The 24,898-nt window shown below is 41.2% G+C and overlaps 1 protein-coding gene across 2 annotated transcripts in view; it reads right to left on the reverse strand.

Annotated features, from left to right (window-relative positions):
* Positions 1–908: 908 nt before the first annotated feature.
* Dpp8 (dipeptidyl peptidase 8) overlaps positions 909–24,898 on the reverse strand; it is a 61,418-nt gene continuing 37,428 nt past the window's right edge. For both annotated transcript variants that reach the window (XM_042687416.1, XM_042687415.1), the window contains exons 12-20: positions 20,824–20,903; positions 15,846–15,998; positions 14,735–14,888; positions 12,470–12,615; positions 8,902–9,048; positions 6,912–7,064; positions 4,959–5,101; positions 4,260–4,371; positions 909–1,542 (exon numbers count right to left, since the gene is read on the reverse strand). In XM_042687416.1, coding sequence (XP_042543350.1) covers positions 1,420–1,542; positions 4,260–4,371; positions 4,959–5,101; positions 6,912–7,064; positions 8,902–9,048; positions 12,470–12,615; positions 14,735–14,888; positions 15,846–15,998; positions 20,824–20,903 — 1,211 coding nt within the window. In that variant the 3' untranslated portion in view covers positions 909–1,419. The remainder of the gene's footprint in view (positions 1,543–4,259; positions 4,372–4,958; positions 5,102–6,911; positions 7,065–8,901; positions 9,049–12,469; positions 12,616–14,734; positions 14,889–15,845; positions 15,999–20,823; positions 20,904–24,898) is intronic.

The following is a 24,898-nucleotide window of genomic DNA, read 5'->3' on the forward strand; positions in this document are numbered from 1 at the left end:
TGCTCCTGGCACGGATGGAACTCACCCAGTAGCAAAGACCTGCCATGCCCAAGGGCAGATCTTATTTGCTCCTTTCATAGTCACAGACTAAACCAGGAAAATGTCATGGCCACCAGCAAAACTGTTTACCAGCTCTACACACTATCGAAGAGAGCCACTCTGCTCCCCTGTTGCTAAGAGCTTGTCTGGAAACCTTGAGCTAACAATATTGAAAGTAGTTATTTAGGAAGAATTTTTTTTTGGGGGGGAGGTAAGGTTTTAAAATTAAAAGAACAACAAAAAAAAGGAATTACAATAAAGCCTAAGGAATTTTTCTTCCTATGAACAATGTCTGTCTGTGATGGCAAGAGAGTCATTTCCCAATTCTGTTTTCCTTAACTAACATTCTAGGAGTTTAGGTTCCACTTTCCCAGGTTTTCTCCCATGTACTTTTGCTCAGTTCTTAAGCAGACCCCGCACTGCCTCTCCATGTGCCTGGTCCATCCATCCATCCCACAGCCATCTCCTCCCACCTCCTAAAATTCGGCAACATTTTAATAATACCAAATGGAAACTGGCATCACTAAATTTCCCACATACAAGTGAATACACATTCTTCCTTTTTCCTAAAGGAGGAAAGATACTTGTCTGCAAATGTTTAAGCTCTTTAATCATTTGACTAAAAATATTCTGCCTGTAAGTATCAACATCATAAGACTTATGATTAAATCCATGCTACATATAGTAGTACAGTTACTTGTTTTTTATGCAAAAAGAAAAAAATCCCAGTCTGTCTTATCATTGAGGAAAAAGGAGGACTGTTTATACTAAGTACAGTTTAAATAGGCTAAAAACTGGTCTGAGTCAAAAAAAAAAAAAAAAGTGTCTTTAGGAGGCCACTAAGTTATCCTTAAAAAATCATTAATGACTTGGTTAAGTCATAGGTTTAATAGTGATTAGTTTATAACATGCTGATACACCCCACTCGATGAAGCCTAAGCTATTCAATCACATTAAGTGCTATCAAATCTGTGACTAGTCAAGAGATCCTGGAATTGAACCAAACCAATCACTAATGCCATATTTTAACAAACTCAGAAGTATAGTAAAAAAATCTACTAATTAGGTCCGTGAGATTTTATAATGCTATTAAAAGTGAAAAGAGAGTGGTATGAATGTGGTGCTCAAGTCTTAAGTTTTTTCTCTGTAATTCTCACGGCATTGCTGGATTCCTTAGGAATAGGTATCAATTCATTCTGTGTGTGTGTGGTTAAGGAATCAGATGAGCTGTAGAAGCCTATGCCACCAAATGTACTTTCAGAAGTCAGATGTTCTATGGCAGGTACCACCATGGCATGCTTAATTCCATGTTCTCTAACTGATCCAACCTTCTCATTTGGTTAAATAGCCAGTGTAGACCAGAGTTCTACCCAGGAATAATTATATCACTTTCAGAGCAGCAATACGTGATCCAAGGTTTTCTTGAAGATAGTGCAAAAGATGCAGTTCATAATGTTCTCCAGACTCAGGAACTCGTATGCTGTGTCTCTCCTGAGGATAGATCTTACCAACAAGAAGATAGGAAAAGAACATTTCAGTTAATAATAGATCTTTCAAAACTTTCTGGCGATGTTAGTAGCATGGAGCGCAGGTTCTCTGAGAACATATTTAATACATCATATTTAAAGGCCTTTCTTCTCTTATAATTCTGATAAACCTACTCATTGGGGCATAATGAAATTTTTATTTTCTTTTTTTCATGAGTGCCACCACTGGGGCTTGAACTCAGGGTCTGGGTGCTGTCCCTTAGCTTTTTTTTTTTCCCTGGTCGGTTATGAGGTTTGAACTCTGGATCTGGGTGCTGTCCCTGAGCTTTTCAGCTCAAGGCGAGCTAGTCCCTTAGCTTTTTTGCTCAAGGCTGGAGCTTTAACACTTAAGAGTTAATTGGAGCCAGGTGCTGGTGGCTCACATTTGCAATCCTAGCTACTCTTTTCTTCTTTTTCTGGTTGGTCATGGGTGCTGAACTCTGGGCCTGGGCACTGTCCCTCAGCTCTTCAGCTCAAGGCTAGTGCCCTACCACTTGAGCCACAGAGCCACTTCTGGCTTTTTTCTGCTTATGTGGTGCTGAGAAATCAAACCCAGGGGCTCATGCATGCAAGGCAAGCAACTCTACCACTGAGCCAACTTCTCAGTCCCTCCTAGCTACTCTTGAGGTTGATATCTGAGGACTGCTGTTCAAAGCCAGCATAGGCAGGAAAGTCTAAGACTCCTATCTCCATTTAACCACCAGAAAATCCAAAGTGGCACTGTGGCTCAAAGTGACAGAGTATTAGCTTTGAGCAAAAAGCTCAGTAGCACCCAAACCTTGAGTTCAAGATCCACAACCAACAAAAAAGAAAAAAAAAAAAGCTAATAAGAGTCTCACTGCCTTTCCTTCCTAGGCTGGCTTCAAACCTCGTTCCTCACATCTCAGCCTCCTGAGTAGCTAGGATTATAGGCACAAGCTACCAGTGCCTGGCAAGATTTTTATATAAACCAATAATTTGCTGCCTAAGTGTGGTCTGTAGTCTTCAAAGAGTTCTTGGAAATCCTTTTGGGAGATATATAAAGTAGAAACCACTTTAAAAGAGCCAATAGCAGCCTGTGTCTCCCATGACTGAGAACACTATGCAGGCTTTCTTTCTGAATGGATGATGCAAAAGCTGGCTGGCATGCAGCTGCAGGCCTCACCAGCACACAAGGCGCTATTAAAATCAGAACTCAAATGGCCACCACACACCAGGTAAAAGTCACAATTATTACAGCTGAAGCAAGCAGGGCAGAAGTCTTTAATGATGTGGTGCTAAGAAGGAAAATGCACTTAAATCACTTGTGCTACAGACATCTTTAGGAAAAGGATTGTGTGCAAGCAAGTTGCATGGTGAGTCACTTTTTAAATACCATTGTTTTTCTCCTTCAAAGAAATGAGTGATAAGTGAGATTTTTCAGATTTGTGTTTCTAATGAAGTAAGCTGGTCACTTTAAGACCACACTAATAGGAACTGTTAATATCTGTAGATGCAAAAGTTTTGGAAAGCTTATGTCTATTGCTATGAACTTCCCAATAGTTATTTTTCAATGAAATCAGTAGAATATTAGAGTATGTGATTCAAAGAATATTATGTAATAGAAGAGAGTCAATATTTAAAAGACTTGCATGGAGAGGAACTAATATTTTTCACATGATTAATGTGAGCTAAAAGATCCATTTGGTGTATAAGACCCAATAGATTTTATGTTATTATTGTTATTGTTGTTATTATTATTTTGTAGGTTATAGGGCCTGGGAGATGTCCCTGAGCTTCTTTTGCTCAAGACTGGCACTGTACCACTTGAACCACAGCTCCATTTCTGACTTTGTGGTATTTTATTGGAGAGAAGACTTTCCTGTCAGGCTGGCTTCATATTGCAATCCTCAGCTCTCTGCCTCCTGAGTAGCTAGAATCACCCAAGTGAGCCACTGGTGCTCAGAGGAAAAAAAAAATTTTAAATTTCTTATGAATACATTATTATTATTTTTGTTGGTCATGGGGCTTGAACTCTGGGCCTGGGCGCTGTCCCTCAGCCCTTCAGTTCAAGGAAAGCACTCTACCCCTTGAGCCACAGAGCCACTTCCAGTTTTCTGGTGATTAACTGGATATAATGGCCTTCCTGCCTGGGCTGGCTTTGAACTGTGATCTTCAGATCTCAGCCTCCTGAGTAGCTATAATTATTGGGGTGAGCCATCGGCACCCAGCTTGAACACATCGTTTTCAAGGCACAGAAAGGAAGAACAATGTTGGAGCATGGCTCAAATGGGATGCTGGGAAAGTGCTGGGCTTCAGTTCAAACCCAGTACTACTGAAAAAAGGAAAAACAACAATAACAAAAGAACAGCTTCTTTTCAAACCTCTTTTTTGAGTTAAGGGAGCAGTGGAAGAAGCAAACTGATGGTTTCTACACCAACAGCAATGAAAAAGAAAAGAAAGTGAGGACCACATAATCAGGTCTTAAAAACCTTCTCACCACAACCCTGTGAAGCCTGACACCTGTCCCCCTGTGTCGCTGCTCACAAACTGAATGCAGATACGGACTCACAGGTTACATAAGCTGATAGGCTAGTTTCTTGGCCTGACTGCAATAGAATTTTCATTTTAATCAACTAGAAGCGCAGAGACTGACACCAGCCTTACTCCATATTTTGATTCCAAAGTCATCAGTCACTACTTAGTACGACACTGGATTTAAAATGTAGCACTCACCTGTAGATCATACGGTTTTCCAGCCCGCACTAAGAAACTCAGTAATATACTGGTGTGTGCAAAATGGACATTCTCATCCAAGAACCCGTGTAAAAGTAGTAAGCGGTTTGGTCTGGAGAAGTAAGGACGTTAGAAATAGGAACATTAGATAGTGAGGCAAAAAACAGAAGAGTAGAAGGAACCATTAAATTTCTTTAAACCACTCATACCATGCGGTAGCCACTTCTTTACATTGTATTGTTAAGGATTCCATATATTCAATATTAAGCTTTTAAAATTAAATTTCCAATATACTTATCAGATGTCACATGTTATGAAAGGTTACAAAGAGATCCTGTGTTTAATTTCTTATTTCAATACTAGAAACACAACAATTACAGCATGGCCCTAGAAAAATTGTTTGTAAAATATGTTTATTTAGATATAGAACTTTTCTCACCTTCAAATAGTCTGTGTCTAATTTATTTCCGTCTAAGCAACGGCTTCAAATATAACTTGTTAAAAAAAACAAAACAAAAATACAGTAAACGCACTAGACCTTGATTTGGTTTTGAGAAGCCACCATGCCATTCTATAGAATTCTACAAATGTTTGTCTTTAGTTTACAGTATTTGAAGTTCTCATTATTAGTAGTCTTAAAAAAAAAAAAAAAGACCCATGATTTAAATTCATAACCTTAATTTCAAAGCGTGAACTTACTCAGAGGGGAACTTCTCTGCTTGCATGGCCACAGACCCTAAATAATAGCCCTGCTCGTTCTGGTCAGGGTGGCCCATGTACCGTTCCGTGTAGCCTGTGTCATAGAAGATCCACAAAGTCACAGGGGCCCCTGCAATAGCAACCTGCAGATGACAACACCATGGTCAACCGTGCTTCAGAACCCAGCAGCAAGTGATGAGGATTCACGATTGCAAACTGACAGCTAAAATTATCCCTAGGCTCTAGTCCCACTACTGGCCACACACGGGCTCAGGTGACCCAGAAGTAAAGTGCCAATGTCAGAAATCGGACACAGTGTGAGTCAGTACGTTTCATGTTCTTCAGGCATGCTCCATACCAAATCCTAAACTTAGGCTAGCTGAAATACAGTGTGTTCTTTTATTAAAAGCAGAGATGGATGCAGTACATCCATCTAGCCTGGGTGGAAATTACATGGGACTCTCTAAAAACTGGTCTGGAGGTGTGGCTCAAGTAATAGAGTGCCTTACTTTAAGATTCCTATGGTTTTATTTTTTTCTTTCTTCAGGTAAGGGGTAGGTTTATTCATCATTCCGGCTGGCACCAGGCCATTTTGGTCCTCCACACGGTGGGGAAAGGTCTGGGAAAGAGAGCTGGGAAAGAGGGAGAAAGAGCTAGAAAAGAGAGAAAAGAATTCGAAAAGAGAGCGTCTGGGAAAGGTGGGAAAGAAAGAGCTAGGAAAGAGAAGGTGGGAAAGGGAGAGCTAGGAAAGAGAAGAGAGCTGGGAAAGAGAAGAGAAAGAAAGAGCTGAGAAAGAGCTAGAAAAGAGTAGATTCCTATGGTTTTATGTTTAAATGTTCTGATTACTTTCTTGATGGCTAAAAGCAAGTGATAAGGCAATATTCAGCTATTATAAAGATTATCTGAGCTAGGTGCTGGTAGTCCATGCCTGTAATCTTAGCTACTGAGGAGGCTGAGATCTGAGGATCCGAGTTCAAAGCCAGAAAGTCCATTAGGTTCTTACTGCCAATTAAACAGTAAAAAGCCAGAAGCAGAGCTATGGCTCTAATGGTAGAGCTCTAGTCTTGAGCACAAAAGCTCAGGGACAGTGCCTAGGCCCTGAGTTCAAGCCCAGGACCAGTACACACACACACACACACACACACACACACACACACACACACACACACACACACACACACACACACACACACACGAAACAAAAAGATAACATCTGAATATACACAAGAACAAAAACCCTATTATCTGTTTTTTATTATTTTTTTTCACAACTGAGGACTGAACTCAGGGCCTTGCATATACTAGTCAAGCACTCTAACCACCACCACTCCCAGTACTTGTGTGTGGTTTCACTGAAATAGGATCTTGCTATATATAGCTATATATAGCCTAAGCTAGACTGGAACTTGCAATCCTCCTACCTTAGCTTTTGTGTTTGGTGCTGGTCCTGGGGCTTGAGCTCAGGGTTTGGGGCTGTTCCTAAGCTATTTTTGCTCAAGGCTAATACTACCACTTAAGAAACAGTTCCATTTCTGGCTTTTTGCTGGCTAATTAAAGAGTCTCACAGACTTACCTTGCCAGCTGGCTTTGTTAAATTATAAGCATGTAAACATTCAACAATTCAACATTCAACACAAATTTATTATATCTACTCTGTGCCAAGCATTGTAGAACATGGCTGTGATGATTATAATTAGTGATGTAGAGGGTAAAGAATTTGTAGTTTGATAATTAAATAAGTAATTACAAACTAGTATGTATGTGTGCATTCTACTAATGACTACTTACCAAATACACACACATACATACACACAATTCACGAGATACAAACCCTAACATTCTATAATATCAGTAACTCAGTCAACTGTCAGAAAATAAGCATTTTTATATATCTACAACTTACAGGAAATTTTGTCCTTATTGCAAGAATGAGTACAACAGGATGTCACGTACCCTGAAGATATCTGACCTCTGCATTAATGCCATCAGGGAGAGGTATCCTCCATAGGACCAGCCATGGATGCCCACGCGATCTAAGTCAATGAAATCATATTGAGAGGCGAGATATTGGAGTCCTTCCACTTGATCGTCGATTTCTATTTGACCCTGTCCAAAAAAAAAAAAAAAAAGGGAACACTTTACTGGTTCTAATGCTTAAAAAGTTCCATAAAAATGCCTTTAGAGTATATAAATATTTTTACTAAAATACTTGTAGGTTTTTTTTTTTCCAGATTATATTCATAGCCAAATGTGATGGTACATGCCTGTAATCCCAGCTCTCAGGAGGTGGAGGCAGAAGGCTCACAGTTGAAAACAAGCCTGGGCTATATAATATTGCAAGACCCTGTCTCAAAAAAAAAAAAAAAAAAAAAAAAAACCAAACCCCAAAGCCAGGCACCTATGGCTTACACTAGCTACTCAGGAGGCTGAGATCTGAGCATCATGGTTCAAAACTAGCCCAGCAGGAAAATCTTAAACTCCAATTAATAACCAAAAGCTGAAAGTGTAGACATGACTCAAAAAAAGCTCAAGGACAGCACCAGACCTAGAGTTCAAGCCTTAGGACCATACACAAAAGAAAAACAAAACCAAAAAACAAACAATCCCACCCCCAACCCCAAAACAAAACAAAAAAAAAGAGAAAGCAAAAACACAAACAGGTTAGAATTCACTCCTTAAAATTAGAATTCACTAGTTATTAAAAAAAAAAGAAAAAGGTGGTGGTGGGGTTGGGAATGTGGCTCAGTGGTAGAGTGCTTGCCTAGCATGCATGAAGCCCTGGATTTGATTCCTCAGTACCACAGACACAGAAAAAGCTGGAAGTGGGGCTATGGCTCAAGTGGTAGAGCTACAGAGGGCTCAGGGTCAGAGCCCAGGCCATTCCCCCCACCCCCCAAAAAAATAATCTGTTTAGAGATAGAAGCCCATTTCTTTTGCTAGTCTGTCCTGGAGTTTAGTTACCATTTAGTCCTCAAGCTTTCTTATTGCTCCACAAACTTTCCTTTACTGTTGGGCTCCTATTTCTATTTGTTCTGTTGTCTGCCAAGAGTTCAGCATCTTTCTTGTAACAAGCCTTCCTATTTAGAAAAACAAGAACTTAGCCCCCTTAAGAGACAAGATCGTTTTATGTCTCCTGAAGTAAAGCGGAAGGAATCATTCCTGAGGCCCTAAACTTCCTATTTCCCCAAAACACTCCATGGAGAAATGGAGCCTACAGTTTTTTCCAGGCCCTATTATGCCCTGATTGCTACCACTACCACTCTGTCTAGTGACTTGGCCTGCCAGTGCACACAATCTTGCTTCACTGAGCCAAAAACAAAAATGAAAACGACAACAAAAAACTTACATGAGAATACAATATAAGGTCAAAGAACTGGCCCCATGTCTCACTCAGCATGTCCAATACACTGGCAAACACAGTGACTGCCTTACTGTGTGCAAAAGGAACATCAGATTCTCATCATTTCCCAAAGCAGCAGAAAGGACATGGGGCATCTCTAAAAGGTAGCATTTAAAGCTTCCTGCAGAGAGAAAGAGGCTTGTCACAAGGAAGGCGCTAACCAGAAGGTTTCCCTCTTCACAGAGGACAGAACAAACCTCCATTACGTATTGCTCACAGCTTATGGGATGCTGAAAACTAAATGGGGCTGCCATTTGCCTAAGGTGGACACACAGAGGGTGCTGCTTGCTCTGAAAAGTGGCTTGATCTCAGCTCCCCAAAGTTCTGTCAGGCCTGAGCTAGCCTAATGTGCTTCTAGTAGCATCTTCCCTCCCACCACACACACACACACACACACACACACACACCACACACACACACACACACACACACACACACACCTCTCAGTTTCTCTCTCTCCCACCTTTCTCCAGAATTTCACACTAAACAATGCACCAGGAAATACAAATGTCTGTAGGAGACAAAGATCTTATGCTCACACACCATTTTGTATTTAAAGGCGCCTTCAAATTTAAGCCCTCGGTGACAGGATCCCCGGTTGTCTATCACTACAACCACATAACCCAGAGAGGCGAGTGTATTCAAGCGGAAATACTTGACTCCTTTGAACCGATTATTCACCAACTGCACCTGAAGGAGAAAACATATTTTCAGTGACATTTACTATACAGCAGCCCATGAACTACAGAGAGGCAAGGCTTGGCAAGAAGTAGAAAGCTTAAAGCTTTCACATTATTTGCCTTTAAAATATATCTTTTAAGCTGCGCGCCGGTGGCTCACGCCTGTAATCCTAGCTAGTGAGGAGGCTGAGATCTGAGGATCACCGTTCAAAGCCAGCCTGGGTAGAAAAGTCCCTGAGACTCTTATCTCCAATAAACCACTAGAAAGCCAGAAGTAGCGCTGTGGCTCAAGTGGTAGAGTGCTTGCCTTGAGCTGAAGAGCACAGAAACAGTGCCCAGGCCCAGAGTTCAAGCCCCACGACCGACAAAACACACACACACATTTTTTTTTTTTTTTGATTTCATGAAGTGGACTTTAATGTGAAAAGTTAGTGTAAAAAAACAGTCAAGGGGCTGGGGAGGTGGCTCAGTGGTAGAGCGCTTGCTTTGCATGCATGAGGCCCTGGGTTCGATTCCTCAGCACCACATAAGTAAAATAAGAAAAAAAGCTGGAAGTGGCGCTGTGGCTCAAGTAGTAGAGCCCTAGCCTTGAGCTGAAGAGCTGAGGGACAGTGCCCAGGCCCAGAGTTCAGGACCCACGACTGGACCCCCCCCCCAAAAAAAAAAAACACATTCAAATTCATAAAATTTAAATAAGACAGTAAAATTATACCTTGTAGCTATAGCAATCACAAATAAGGTAAAGACTAAATTATTGCCTAAGCAAACACTCTTTTATTATATTTATTTATTTTTGTCAGTCCTGGGGCTTGAACTCTGGGCCTGGTTGCTGTCCTTGAGCTCTTTTGTTCAAAGCTAGAGCTCTACCACCTGGAGCAACAGCGCCACTTCTGGTTTTCTGGTGGTTAAGTAGAGATAAAAGTCTCATGGTCTTTCCTGCCTGGCTAGCTTTGACCCATGATCCTCAGGTCTCAGTCTCCTGAGTAGTTAGGATTACAGCTGTGAGCCACCAGGGCCTGGCTTGATTTTAAAATTTTCAAAGAGTGGGGCGCTGGTGGCTCAGGCCTGTAATCCTAGCTACTCAGGAGGCTGAGATCTGAGGACGATGGTTCAAAGCCAGCCTGGGCAGGAAACTCCATGAGACTCTTATCTACAATAAACCACCAAAAAACCAGAAGTGGTGCTGTGGCTCAAGTGGTAGAGCACTCACCTTGAGCTGAAGAGCTAAGGGACAGCACCCAGGCCCAGAGTTCAAGCCCCATGACCGACAAAAAAATAAAATAAAATCAAAGAAATTGAATTTAATACTTTTATAATTTGTCTAGGTGACCATAATAGAAATATAAATCATGTTTTGTCTGTAAGAGCACTTAATAACAGTTAAGTGATTTAATTTAATTGCAGGACCAGCATCCTTGAGATTTGATCACTTATGTGATTATTTGACTTGCACGTTGTTTTTTGTATAACTAGGTATACATTTTCAGACAATATTGGTATAATTATAAGGGATATTAATGAGTCTAAGAGTGTCATTATCAACACACTAATTATATTCTATGTTAATTAAGGGCTCAATGGAAAATGTATAATTAAGGGTAAAAGTTTACTTAGTGTTGGTACTGGGGCTTGGAATCCAGTGTTTATGCTCTTGGTCAGCTTTTTTTGCTCATGATTGGTGCTCTACCACTTAAGCTACAGATCCATTTTGGCTTTTTGCTGGTTAAGTGGAGAGAAGAATCTCTTGGATTTGTCTGCCTGGGTTATCTTTGAACCTCAATCTTCCTAACTAACTAGGATCATAGGCATGAACCACACACAGGTGGGCTGGCTTAAGCATCAAGCATCTTATTTTAAATTTTTAGTTATTTATTTTTTTGTCAGTCATGGGGCTTGAACTCTGGGCCTGAGTGCTGTCCCTCAGCTCTTCAGATCAAGGCTAGCATTCTACCACTAGAGCCACAGTACCACTTCCCGTTTTCCGGTGGTTTATTGGAGGTAAGAGTTTCAAGGCCTTTCCTTCCTGGACTGGTTTTTTTTTTTTTTGTCGGTCGTGGGGCTTGAACTCTGGGCCTGGGCGCTGTCCCTCAGCTCTTCAGCTCAAGGCGAGCGCTCTACCACTTGAGCTACAGCGCCACTTCCAGTTTTCTGGTGGTTTATTGGAGATAGGAGTCTCACAGTCTCTCCTGCCCGGGCTGGCTTTGAACCGCGATCCTCAGATCTCAGCCTCCTGAGTAGCTGGATTACAGGCGTGAGCCACCAGTGCCTGGCTCCTGGACTGGTTTTGAACTGCAATCCTCAGATCTCAGCCTCCTGAGTAGCTAGGATGACAGGACTGAGCAACTGGTGTCTGGCTAAAATTTTACTTATTTTTTGGGGGATGTGGGAGACCAAGTAGAAGGCAAGAGTAAACATTAAAAAAAACTGATTAAGGCACAGCACTGGTGGCTCATGCCTGTAATTCTAGCTATTCAGGAGGCTGAGATCTGAGGATCACAGTTTGAAGTGAGTCTAGGCAGAAAAATTTCCATAAGACTCTTGGTTTGTTTGTTTGTTGGTCCTTGGTCATGGGGCTTGAAATCTGGGCCTGGGCGCTGTCCCTGAGCTCTTCAGCTCAAGGCTAGTGCTCTACCACTTGAGCCACATTGCCACTTCTGGTTTTCTGGTGGTTTATTGGAGATAAGAGTCTGAGGGAGTTTCCTGCCTGAGCTGGCTTTGAACTGTGATCCTCAGATCTCAGCCTCCTGAGTAGCTAGAATTACAAGTGTGAGTCACCAATTCCTAGCTCCCTTGAGACTCTTACCTCCAATTAATCACTCAAAAGCCAGAAATGAGCTGGGGTTCTAAGTAGTAGAGCACTAGTCTTGAGCAAAAACACTCAGGGATAGCGCTCAGGCCCTGAGTTCAAGCCCCATGACTGACAAAAAAAAAACAAACCAAATAAACAAAAAAAAATCAACTACGCAATTTATCTATCCAAAATAGTTGACTCTGTGTGCCAATGGCACAGTTAATAGCCAGATGCTAATACTTAATCCTGTAGTTATATAAAAATGTCTTTCCAGATTAAAAACTATTCCAATTTGCCTGAGAGATGTAGCCTTATAATAAAGGAGAAATTTACTAGGCTACTGAGCCTTTCTGAAATCTGACTCTTTTTATTTGCCAAGACATTTAATTATTTAATTTAATTTCCCAACAAGTTTCTCTACACAAACAGTAACATATTTACCTCCTAACATTAACAGTCCATTCCTACAACAGTTATACTCCTCACTGTGAAAGTAAGAAACTGACACCAATTTACCAATTAGCCATACAAACTAAAATACCCAGCCTTCTGAACCTCTACACTGGATTGCAAAAATTGGAAACAACATAAGCCAAACATATATGCATGTGTGTACATTGGGATGTATTTCTACACCTACCTGGGGACCGCCATATATGAATATTACAGTGGGGTATTTCTTTCCAGGTTGTAGGTCATGAGGTTTGTACAGCATTCCATACAATGTGAATCCCGTTGTACTTTCAAAAGAGAAAATCTCAGGAGGGGTATAGTCGGGAAGAGGACCTAGAAGGAGGTAACACACAAGTCTGTAAAAGGAGTTGAATGGGAGTTCTATAAACGGAGAGCAAGGAAGGAAATATCAAAACGCAGACCTCCATACACAAACAACTGGCCTTCCTTTTCAGGTGAGATAACCAAGAATATTTATATTAGAGAAAAAAATAGGGCTGGGAAGGTGGCTCAGTGGTAGAGTGTTTGCCTTGCATGCATGAGGCCCTGGGTTTGATTCCTTGGCACCACATAAGCAGAAAAAGCCAGATATAGCACTGTGGCTCAAGTGGTAGAGTGCTAGCCTTGAGCTGAAGAGCTGAGGTACAGTGCCCAGGCCCAGAATTCAGGCCACACGACTGACAAAAAAAAAAGAAAAAAAAAATCTAACAAACATTCATTTATCTACTGTGAATTTTAATAAAGTCAGGAGGAGGATAAAGAACACATACTTAGTTTGAGTTGTTAGTACACATTAGTTTCTGATCATTAAGGAATAAGCCAAACAAGAAGTAGCTACAAGTCTTCGGTCCAGCAAGGCTGCACCAGTCTCTTCTCAGCATGTGCGCAGTGGATGGCATTAAGGTCACAGCTGTGATCATGGTAACACTGAAAATTCTGCTCATGGACATTAGAACAGCCTCTGGTTATACATTTTTTATTGATTGATTTTTTTGGGTGCTGGTCCTGGGGCTTGAACTCAGGGCTGCGCCCTTTTCTCTGAGCTTTTGTGCTCAAGGATAAAATTCTACCACTTTAGTCACAGCTCCACTGTTAGTTTTTTTTAATAATTAATTGGAGATAAGAGTTTCATAGGCTTTCCTACTCGGCTGGCTTCAAACCTTGATCCTCAGATCTTAGCCACCTAAGTATCTAGGTTTACAGGTGTAAACCACTTACATGGGCTGCACTAACTTGAATCCCTTAGCAGATAAAAATAAGTTGAAAATACTTCACAGGAAAACAGATTTCCCTAAATCTGTTAAAACTGGGTTAAAATTGGTCCATACTTCATACTTTAGAAATCAAGCATTAAAAAAGAATAGGTAGGGCTGGGAAGGTGGCTCAGTGGTAGAGCGCTTGTCTTGCATGCATGAGGCCCTGGGTTCGATTCCTCAGCACCACATAAGCAAAAAGAAAAAAGCCGGAAGTGGTGCTGTGGCTCAAGTGGTAGAGCGCTAACCTTGAGCTGAAGAGCTGAGGGACAGCACCCAGGCCCAGAGTTCAGGCCCCATGACTGGACCAAAAAAAAAAAAAAAAAAAGAATAGGTAATTTATAGTATTATTTACTCCAACAAGAGTAAGTAGTCAGTGAAAGTACTTCAAAACTGTAAAAAATCTGCTGGTGGTGGCTCACGCCTATAATCCTAGCTACTCAGGAAGTTGAGATCTAAGGATCATGGTTCAAAGCCAGCCTGGGCAGGAAAGTCTGTGAGACTTTTTTTTTTGTTGTTGGTCGTGGGGTTTGAACTCTGGGCTTGAGCGCTGTCTCTACGCTCTTCAGCTCAGGGTGAGGGCTCTACCGCTTGAGCCACAGTGCCACTTCCAGTTTTCTAGTGCTTTATTGGAGATAAGAGTTTCACGGACTTTCCTGCCTGGGCTGGCTTCAAACCACGATCCTCAGATCTCAGCCTCCTGAGTAGCTAGGATTACAGCGTGAGCCATCAGCACCCAGCTTCTGTGAGATTCTTATCTCCAATTAACCACCAGAAAACTGGAAGTGGTGCTGTGGCTCAAGTGGTAGAGCACTTGCCCTCAGCTGAAGAGCTCAGGGACAGTGCTCAGACTCAGAGTTCAAGCCCTACGCCGAAAACACAAAAGGAAAAAAAAACTAAAAAATCTGTAATATTTGCCCCTAAAGCTGCAGCCTCTCTGTTCAGTTCAGAGAAAATTGTTTTAATCTTATTTTCCACAAAGCTTTGCAGATCTGGTCTTTCATAGGCTGCTAGACAATGCTTTCAAATTCAATAGGTGGCACAAAAGGAGTGGCAGGACCAATTAGGAGCTCAGCTGCTTAGAAACAGGGCAGGGCTGGGAGGTGGGAAGACTGTCCTGGAGATGGGGACATAAGATAACGCAGGCTTAGGGTAGTGTGTCCTAATCTTTCTTAAATCCAGACCAGGAAAAGGATTACCTGCAGAATCCAAAATGGTAGCCCAAAATTCCTTTGTTTTGCAAGCTGGGTCATTTGGGTCATTTGCAAGTTGCTCAGGACTCATCAGTTTGTAAAGGGACACACAGTGTGGATTCTTCTGGTTACTATATTTACTTATGAAGAAGTCACAATGCTAGAGAAAGAAGAAACAATTATGTATTTCTGCAGGGAAAAGTGAAAGCAAGGCAACTTGCTGTTACATCTGTACTAATGCTATAGCAGAAGTGTAGTAAGAGTCTAACTATGTTTGGTCTCATGCTTAATAGGCAGGCACTCTATACCACTTGCACCATTCTGCCAGACCCTTTTTACATTATTGTCAAGATAGGATCATGCTTTCTGCCCAGAATGGCCTGGACCGAGATCCTATTTGTACGTCTCTGTTGCTGGGATGATGGCTCATGTCACTGTGCCTATGTGCCCAGCTATTGGCTGAGGTAAAAATCTCAACTCTTATTTTTTGTTGTTGTTGGTTATGATTCAAGCCCCATAAGAGTTGGAGATAAGTTTCACAGACTTTCCTGCCTGGGCTGGCTTTGAACTGTTATCTTCAGATCTAAGCCTCTTGAATAGTAAGATTACAGGCGTGAGCCACCAGTGCCTGGCTTCTCAAGAACTGTTATGCTTGGATTAGCCTTGATTTGTGAGTCCCCAGTCCACTGCCCAAGTAGTTAGGATTAGCTGAGTTTGACAATTTATGCAAATATATAATGCTGAATAAAGGTTAAGTGTTTCAGACTTTTTTTTTTTTCCTTTTTCAGTTCTGGGGCTTGAACTCAGGGCCTGGGCACTGTTCCTGAGCTTATTTTGCTCAAGGCTAGCCTCTACCACTTGAGCTACAGCATCACTGCTGGCTTCTTCTGTTTATGTGGTACTGAGGAATTGAACCCAGGGATTCATGCATGCTAGACAAGCACTCTACCACTAAGCCACATTCCCAGCCCCAGGTTAAGTGTTTCAAAGATTTCCTCTGGCATGGTTTCTACAGGCCAACATGACCAACTTTCACACCATCATCATTCACAAAGAGTACTTCATGATTAGAGGTTTTTTTCTGACAGGAGACCCTTTTCCAGCAGAGACTTAATACCTGACTGATACAGCAAGAGTGGGAGAAGCCACGGTCAGTCAGCCTCGTCACTTCTCCAGGATTTACATAACTGACCACGTATAGGTGATGCTCTAAAGGGGAATCTTTGGTGCCTTCAAAATACACCAGCTTTCTGACTTCATCAACCTGGATCTGCCAAAATAACAACAACAGCACCATTAGTACTAGTAAGACATGGGTAAGAGCAGAAACTCAATAATCCATTTCCAATTCTGTCATCAGAGTCCTTTGACTTGGGCATCTTTCATTTTTATTTGCTATTGAAGCTAATGAACTAGAGTTAGTTTTGGTTATGACTTAGAGTTAACAGATCCTGTCTGGAAGGAAAAATACAGCTGAGTTATATACTTTTTGGTTAGAATGTGTGCTTCCCTGAAAAGGTAAGAATTAGCTGTGTGCCAGTGGCTCACACCTGTCATCCAAGGTGAGGTGGTTGAGATCTGATGGCCAAGATTTGAAACCTGGGCAGACAAATCTGAGAGAGAGGTTTTCTTTTCTTTTTTTTTTTTAATGTGGTACTGAAGCATCGAACCCAGGGCTTCATGCATGCTGGGCAAACACTCTACCACTAAGCCATCTTCCCAGCCCCTGAGAGGAAGGTTGTTATCTCCACCTAGCCAGCAAAAAGTGGTAAAGCAAGAGCCTTAATAAGCAAAAAGGCTAAGCAAGAGCATAAAGGCCTCAATTTAAGCCCCAGTACTGCCCACTCCACCTCTCCCTACTTATTTCCTTAAGTAAGGATTTTTTGGGGGGTGGGGCAGTCAAACCCAGGGTCTTGTGCATATTAGGCAAATGCTCTGCACTGGGCTGTATCCTTAGCCCTGGATAAGATCAGTCAGCACCTCCAAAAACTGCACAGAAACTCAGGACTGAATTTACTTAATTCTGCTCCCAAATGACAGTAATAGTTCTTTTATTTTTCCTTAAAAAAAAAAAAAAAAAACACTTTTTCAGTAGTTTACTCAAAGTTTAGTAAAATAAAAACTTTTTATATAGTGAAGATAATTTATACAGATTTTTATTTTAGTTTTTTGTGCTGAAACTGGGGCTTGAACTCAGGGCCTGTATGCTTCCTTGAGCTCTTTTGCTCAAGGCTAATACTCTACCATTCAAGGCACAGCTCACTTTTTTTTTTTTTTTTTGTCAATGGAGGAGCTTGAATTCTGGGCCTGGGTGCTGTCCCTGAGCTCTTCAGCTCAAGGCTAGCACTCTACCACTTGAGCCACAGCACTACTTCTGGTTTTCTGGTGGTTTATTGGAAATCAGAGTCTCACTGACTTTCGTGCCCAGGCTGGCTTTGAACCACGATCCTCAGCCTCCTGAGTAGTTAGGATTACAGGCATGAGCCACCTGCACCTGGCTCACTTTTCGCTTTTTAGTAGTTAATTGGAGATAGTCAGCTTGGGGACTTCAAACTAAAATCCTTAGATCTCAGCCTCAGGAGTAACTAGGATTATAGGTGCAGGTGGGAGCCACTCAGTTAAACTTCTTTAAATGTTTTCTTTTTTCAAGGAAAACTCTCTAACATCTTAGATACCTACATTGTTAGATATTTTAGATGCTTGAGTTGCTCTGCAAAAATATTCAAGAGGCCGGGCGCCGGTGGCTCATGTCTATAATCCTAACTACTCAGAGGAGGCTGAGTTCTGAGGATTGCGGTTCAAAGCCAGCCAGGGCACAAAAGTCTATGAGACTCTTATCTCCAATAAACCACTCAGAATACCAGAAGTGGCATTGTGGCTCAAGTGGTACAGTGCTCCCCTTGAGCGTGAAGCGCTCAAGCCCAGGCCCAGATTTTAAGCCCCACGACTGACAAAAAAAAAAAAATTCAAGATTTTTCACAGGTATGAAATAGTAGTTTTGAAGCAGCTGGGGATCATGCCTTTCAAAGCTGAAATAATAATCAATTCCTTGTGCCTCATTTACAATGTTTTTTTTGTTTGGCTTGTTTTGTTTCAAGGAACAGCTTTCTGTTCAACAGGAGTTGATTGTCTTTCAGGGTGTACTGGATGCACAGTTGAGTCCCATACTATAGTTTTTGACCAGGAGATCTGAATCTGGATTTCTAACAAGTTCCACAGGGATGTGGATGTTTTGCTGCAGGCTGAGGATACACTAAGAGGTTCCCTTTCAACATGGGGCATGAGATAAAGTCTCAAAGTTTTATCCAGTTATTGCTATTAGACTTTTTTTGGTGCTGTTCCTGGGGCTTGAACTCAGGGCCTGAGCACTGTTCCTGAGCTTTTTGTGTGCAAGGCTAGTGCTTTACCACTTGAGCCACAGCTCTGCTTCTGGCTGTTTTGGTGAATACATGGAGATAAGAGTCTCATCGACTTTTCTGACCAGGATGACCCCGAACTGTGATTCTCAGATCTCAACTTCCTGAGTATTACAGGTATGAGCCACCAACACCTAGCTTGCCATTAGAAATTCTAAATAATGAATAATTTGAGGCTGAGTTCAATTCCCAGTACTGTTGGGGGAAAAACAAATCTTTGTGTGAGATCAAGGCCATTTGCAAAAGCAAAGAAGAAAAGGTAACTTAAAGACAAAACAAACAAGTAAGACTATAGGGAAGGAGAGAGCAAACATGCCATACACAAACGTGTCATAGGAGAACTGATGTATATAGTGGTAAACTACTGGCCAAATAAGGCTGAAGGTCTATGCTTGCTAGGTAGGTATTCTACCACTGAGCCATACTAGTAGGTTTTTTGCACAGTTTTTTTTTTCTTTTAAATTATTACATGTCTCTCTTTTTTCCATAGGAATTTCCCCAAACATTTAAAATCCATAGTTTTCACTGAATATACAGCCTAAACCATAGCAATCTATGATTATGTCATTTTACACTTGCACAGATTATTTTTGAGATAGGATTTTACTTCTTACCTGGGGTTTGCTCAGCATTACCCTCCTACCATCATATTGCATGAAATTTAAAATAATGCAAATTCTTATTAGCAGAAACTAGAATTCCTGAATAAGACTTTTTTCCCCCCTATGGTAGGACTAACATTCAAAGTTCCTAAACAGAAAAATAAATATATTGGGACATACAAACAAAAGGTCAGGTGAGTCTCTCACTGGAACTAGATTTTGAAAGTTACCTAAGACAGTCTAAAGATTTTACAACCCAAAATAAATGATTTCTGAAATAACCAGTATACTCAATCTCTATCAACTTGAAATTCTATTTAGGACTTTATTAAATCCTGATGGAATATGAAATATATAATTTAACATCCTTTCTCCATGTATAGAAAAGGTGGAGTTTTAATTTAAGAGATCTGGTGAAATGGACTGCCTAATTCAAAGTCAAGCAAAAGATACTAGGAAAAGCAATAAAAGAAACATGCATCCTAGCTACTCAGTAGGCTGAGATCTGAAGATTGCAATTTGAAGCTAGCCCAGGCAGAAAAAGTCTGAGTGACTCTTTTTTTTCTGAGTGACTCTTAATCTCCAATCAATCACAGAAGTGGAGCTGTGGCTCAAAGTGGTACAGTGATACCCTTAAGTAGAAATGCTCAGGACAGGGCACAGGCCCTGAGTTCAAGCCCCAAGACCACTAAAAACAAACAAACAAAAAACCCTCAAAAGATTTGTTACAGAAATCCACTTGCAATAGCCAGCGCCCAGTGGGTCACACCTGTAATCCTAGCTACTCAGGAGGCTGAGATCTGAGGATCACGGTTCGAAGCCAGCCCGGACAGGAAAATCTGTGAGATTCTTATCTCTAATAAACCATTCGAAAATCGGAAGTGGTGCTGTGGCTCAAGCGGTAGAGTGCTCGCCTTGAGCTAAAGAGCCCAAAGACATCGCCCAAGACCTGAGTTCAAGCCCCACGACTGACCAAAAAAGAAAAAAAAAATCTACTTGCAGAGAGCAAAATCAGTGCATTTCCTTTCCCCTACCTTTTATCTAAGCTGTGTATAAATGCAATCACTTTTTTTTGTTGTTGGTCGTGGGGCTTGAACTCTGGGCCTGAGCGCTGTCCCTCAGCTCTTCAGCTCAAGGTGAGTACTCTACCACTTCAGCTATCGCACCACTTCTGGTTTTCTGGTGGTTTACTGGAGATCAGAGTTTCGCGGACTTTCCTGGCTTTGAACTGCGATCCTTAGATCTCAGCCTCCTGAGTAGCTAGGATTACAGGCATGAGCCACTGGTGCCTGGCTTTTGTTTTTAGTCATTTCTTTTTTAGTATTGTGGATCAAACCCAGGACATTGCACTTGCTAGGCAAGCACTTTGCCACTAAGTGACATCCCAGTCCCTTAAAATATTACTATTATTAATTATTTGTAGTGTTAGGGTTTGAACTCAAGGCTTTGTGTTTTCAAGGCAGGTGTTGTAAAACCTAAACAATACTCCCAATAAGCAACTGTACTTTTTTTTTGTCTTTTCTTTTTTGGGTACCGGGGATCAAACCCAGGACATTACACTTACTAGGCAAGCACTCTGCCACTGAGCTACATCCCAGCCCTATACCTGGACTTTGATATTCCTATGCTTTGATTCCTGTTAAAGCTAGGGTGTCAGGTGGGCACGACCAAGCTCAGGTTCTTTCACTGAAAAAGCTTCACAGACTTTTCTGCCTGGACTGGCCTGAAGCTGTGATACTCTTGATTCAGCCTCCCATTAGCTGGGATGACAGGTACACACCATTGTACCCAACCACTGGTTGAGAAGGGGGTCTTTTTTTTTCTTCTAATTTACTTTATTGTTGTTTTAGAGGTGATATACAGCAGGGGTACCTTTACAGGTAGTATCATCTGTTCCCTCATTCTCTCCCATTCCCTCCCTCCTGAGAAGAGTGTCCTCAGTTTTGCCCTGGCTGGCCTCAAAGTGCAACCCTCCTATTCTAGCCTCCCATTAGGATTACAGGTATGAGCCACCAGCAACTAGTATATTTTAAACTCTTTTCTTGACCAAACGTATCAGTAGAATAAAAGGACATACATTAGATCCATGCCGACCAAGAACTTCCCATTCACCACTGGTAATCGCTATTTCCTCTTTGATTGGACACTTGAAATCACCTAAAAAATACAATTACAGTTCAGTACTTTATGCCAACTAGAAGCAAATGAAGCAATGTAGAATAGTTTTCTGTCTTCTCCAAAATGCTATTTAAAAAAAAAATCAAAGTTATATTTAGGAAAATGAAAATGATTTGGAACTAAACAAATGTTAGTGGTATATGACATTGCAAAGTCCTACATGTCATGGCACTGTTTAAAGAAATGGCTCATTTAATGTTATGTCAATTAACTCTGATAAAAAAGGCTAGAGTGGAAAAAAAAATCCAAGTATTCAGTGTTCAGAATGATAGAAGGACCTACACAGAAGATGTGAAAACAGCAAGTGAGGAAAAAAAATCTCAAAAGAACCTGCATTAAAAAAAATTTTTTTTTTTGGCCAGTCCTGAGGCTCAAATTCAGGGCCTGGATGCTGTATCTGAGCTTCTTTTGCTCAAGGCTAGCACTCTAACTCTTGAGCCACAGAGCTACTTCTGGCTTTTTCTGTTTATGTGGTACTTAGGAATCTAACCCAGGGCTTTGTGCATGCTAGGCAAGCACTCTACCACTAATTCACATTCCCAGCCCAGAATCTGCATTTTTAAACTTTGGGTAGACAAAGAGGCTTTACAGAGATGACAGGCATTTCTTGAGATATAACAATCTATTTAAAAACCAAAGAAGAAAAAAAAAAAACAATGAACACAATTGGTCTTCATTTGCCAAAAAAGGAAGCTAAGTAAGTTTTACTAAATTAAATGCCAACATGCCCTGTCAGTCAAGATTCTGTTTTGAGGAAGTGAAATAAAAAAATTTTCACTAGCTGGTTAAATGTGTGGCAGTAAGGGTTGTAATAAAGCTGAAGATGCAAAATTAAACTTAGTAATTTAAACTATACAGATTGAAAATAAAGCATTGTTTAATACATTTATGATAACAAGTATATATTACCAGTTTCCATTATATCTACTTAAGGAAGATAAAAGGAGGCAGCAGAAGGGATGTAAAATGGACACGAAGAGAAGGAAACAACACACACACACACATACACACACTCACAAATACAAAAGAAAAAAGATCCGGACGCATGTGCCTCATACCTGTAATCCTAGCTACTCAGGAGGCTGAGATCTGAAGATCACAGTTCAAAGCCAGGCTGGGCAGGAAAGTCCCTGAGACTCTTATCTCCAATAAACCAATAGAAAACCAGAAGTGGCGCTGTGGCTCAAGCGGTAGAATGCTCGCCTTGAACTGAAGAGAGCAGGGACAGCACCCAAGCCCAGAGTTCAAGCCCCACCACCAACCAAAAAGAAAAAACAGTCTGGCACTCTACTACTTGAGCCCCAGGCCACTTCTGGCTTTTTCTGTATATGTGGTACTGAGGAATCAAACCCAGGGTTTCATGCATGCTAGGCAAGCACTCTAACACTGAGCCACATCCTAGACTTGGGATATAGAATTTTAAATTACCATTTTACATTATTATTATATTGATATTATTATATCAATCAAGTTTTATTGTTAAACTTGCTGAAATTCCTTAAGTGAACATAATTTCTGACAACAGAGGAACATGAAAGAGAAATTTCAAACTCAGGGCTAGTCTAAGGCTCTAAGGAAAGAAATTCCCCATCTTGGATGTACAAGATCTTGTCTACTTTAAAACGTTTAAGCTAAGGAAAGACCCAGATAGTATTTACTTGTTAGTCTTAAGATGTAACTTAGGGCTGGGAATATGGTTTAGTGGTAGAGTGCTTGCCTAGAATGCATAAAGCCTTGGGCTTGATCCCTCAGTACCATAAAACAGAAAAAGCTGGAAGTAGCACTGTGGCTCAAGTGGCAGAGTGCTAGCCTTCAGCGAAATAAGCTCAGGGGCAGTGCCTATGCTCTAAGTTCAAGCTCCAGGACTGTCCAAAATAAAAAAAAAAAGTAACTCAACTGCTTCCCAAATATAAGTAGCAATAAAAAAATGCAATTAATAAGTGGGGAAAGAACTAGAACAAACAATTCTCTAAAAAAGATATAGAAGCTGGTATTGGAGGCTTACATCTGTAATCCTAGCTGCTCAGGAGGCTGAGATCTAAGGATTGTAGTTCAAAGCCAGCCCAGGCAGGAAAGTCCATGAGACTTTTATCTCCAATTAGCCACCAGTAGAGTGGTGCTGTGGCTCAAGTGGTAGAGTGCTCACCTTGAGCTGGAGAGCTCAGGCCCAGATTTCAAGCCCCATGACCAAGGACCAACCAAAAAAAGAAGATACACAAATCTGAAAATGTGGTTTTAAACCAGCCTGGGCAGGAAAGTCCATAAGATTCTTATCTCCAATTAACCACCAGAAAACTCGAAGTAGCACTATGACTCAAAGTGGTAGAGCACTAGCCTTGAGCCCAGATCCTGAGTTCTAGCCCCATGACCACCCCCCAAAAAAAGATATACAAATGGCCAATAAGCACAACAATAATCATTAAAGAAAGCAATATTAGGATAGATATTAGTAAAAAAAAACAAAACAGAAGTAACAAGTATTATTGAGAATGTAAAGTATTATTGAGCTGGATAGAGTGGTACACATTGGAATCCCAGCCCTTGGGAGGCTGAGATAAGAGGACTGACTTGCAAGTTCAAGATCAACCTGGGTTACACAGTGAGTTTGAGGTTGGCTTAGACTGTATAGTGAGATACTATCTCAAAAAACAAAAAAGTAAGGCTAGCATGGTGGCTCACCTCTGTAATCCTAGCGATTTGGGAGATGGAGATTAGGAAGCTCACAGTTTGAGGCTAGCTAGGCAAAAAGCTAGAACCCCAGGTCAATCAATAAACTGAGTATGGTAGCTTGCTTGTGCCTATGGTCCCAACTACACAGAAGACCATAAGTTAGTAGGATCAAGATCTGAGGCCTACCCCTAGCAAAAAAAAAAAAAAGAGATCCTACATGAAAAATAACTAAAGCCAGCCAGATACTGTTGGCTCATCCCAGTTGTACAGGAGGCTGAGATCTGAAGATCATGGTTCAAAGCCAGCCCATGGAAGTAAAGTCTATGAGACTCTTAACTCTAATTAACCATCAAAAAGCTGGAACTGGAGCTGTGGCTCAAGTGGTAGAGTACCACCCTTGAGCAAAAAATTTTAGGGTCAGCACTCAGGCGCTAAGTTCACGCCCCAGAACCAGCACAAAAAACACCACCACCAACAACAAAAAAAACTAAAGTAAAAAGGACTGAGGTTGTTTCAAGCAGTGTAGTGCTACTCATAAACCCTACACCCTGAGTTCAACTGCAGTATTAAAATGAAATGAAATAAAATATTATATAAACACCGTTTGTACACTGCTTGCACAAGCAGGACACCGCTGATGGGAAGGTACAGTGGTGTAACCATTACCACTGGTATAATGGTATAATTACTACGTAAAACAGTGTGACAGCTCCTCAAAAAGTTAAAACACAGAATTACCCTATGATGTGGAAATTCCACTTCTGGGAATATACCAACGGAACTGAAAGTCTGGACAGGAATGGGTATTTATACAGCCATACTCATCGCAACATCGTTTACAACAGCTAAAAGGTAGCAGCAACCCAAGTGTTCCCTGATAAATATTGAAGAAAACATGGTACATATATACAATGGAATATTAACCAGCCTTATAAAGAGAATTCAACACATAAAAATAATAATAATAAGAGAATTCAGAAGGGGTGACAATGTCCAAAAAAAGAAATGTACTTATTACCTGAGTTATAAAATGATAACCCAGGGGCTGGGAAGGTAGCTCAGTGGTAGGGTGCTTGCCTTGCATGCATGAGGCCCTGGGTTCAAGTCTCAGTACCACATAAGCAGAAAAAGCCAGAAGTGGTGCTGTGGTTCAAGTGGTAGAGTGCTAGCCTTGAACTGAAGAGCTCAGGGACAGTCCAGGCCTAGGGTTCAAGCCCCACAACCGACAATAAATAAATAAATAAATAAATAAATAAATAAATAACCTGAAGCTAGGCGCTGGTGGCTTACGCCTGTAATTCTAG

Source organism: Dipodomys spectabilis, unplaced genomic scaffold (genome assembly GCF_019054845.1).
Source record: "Dipodomys spectabilis isolate Male_0828 unplaced genomic scaffold, ASM1905484v1 ptg000108l, whole genome shotgun sequence".
NCBI classification, from domain to species: Eukaryota; Metazoa; Chordata; class Mammalia; order Rodentia; family Heteromyidae; genus Dipodomys; species Dipodomys spectabilis.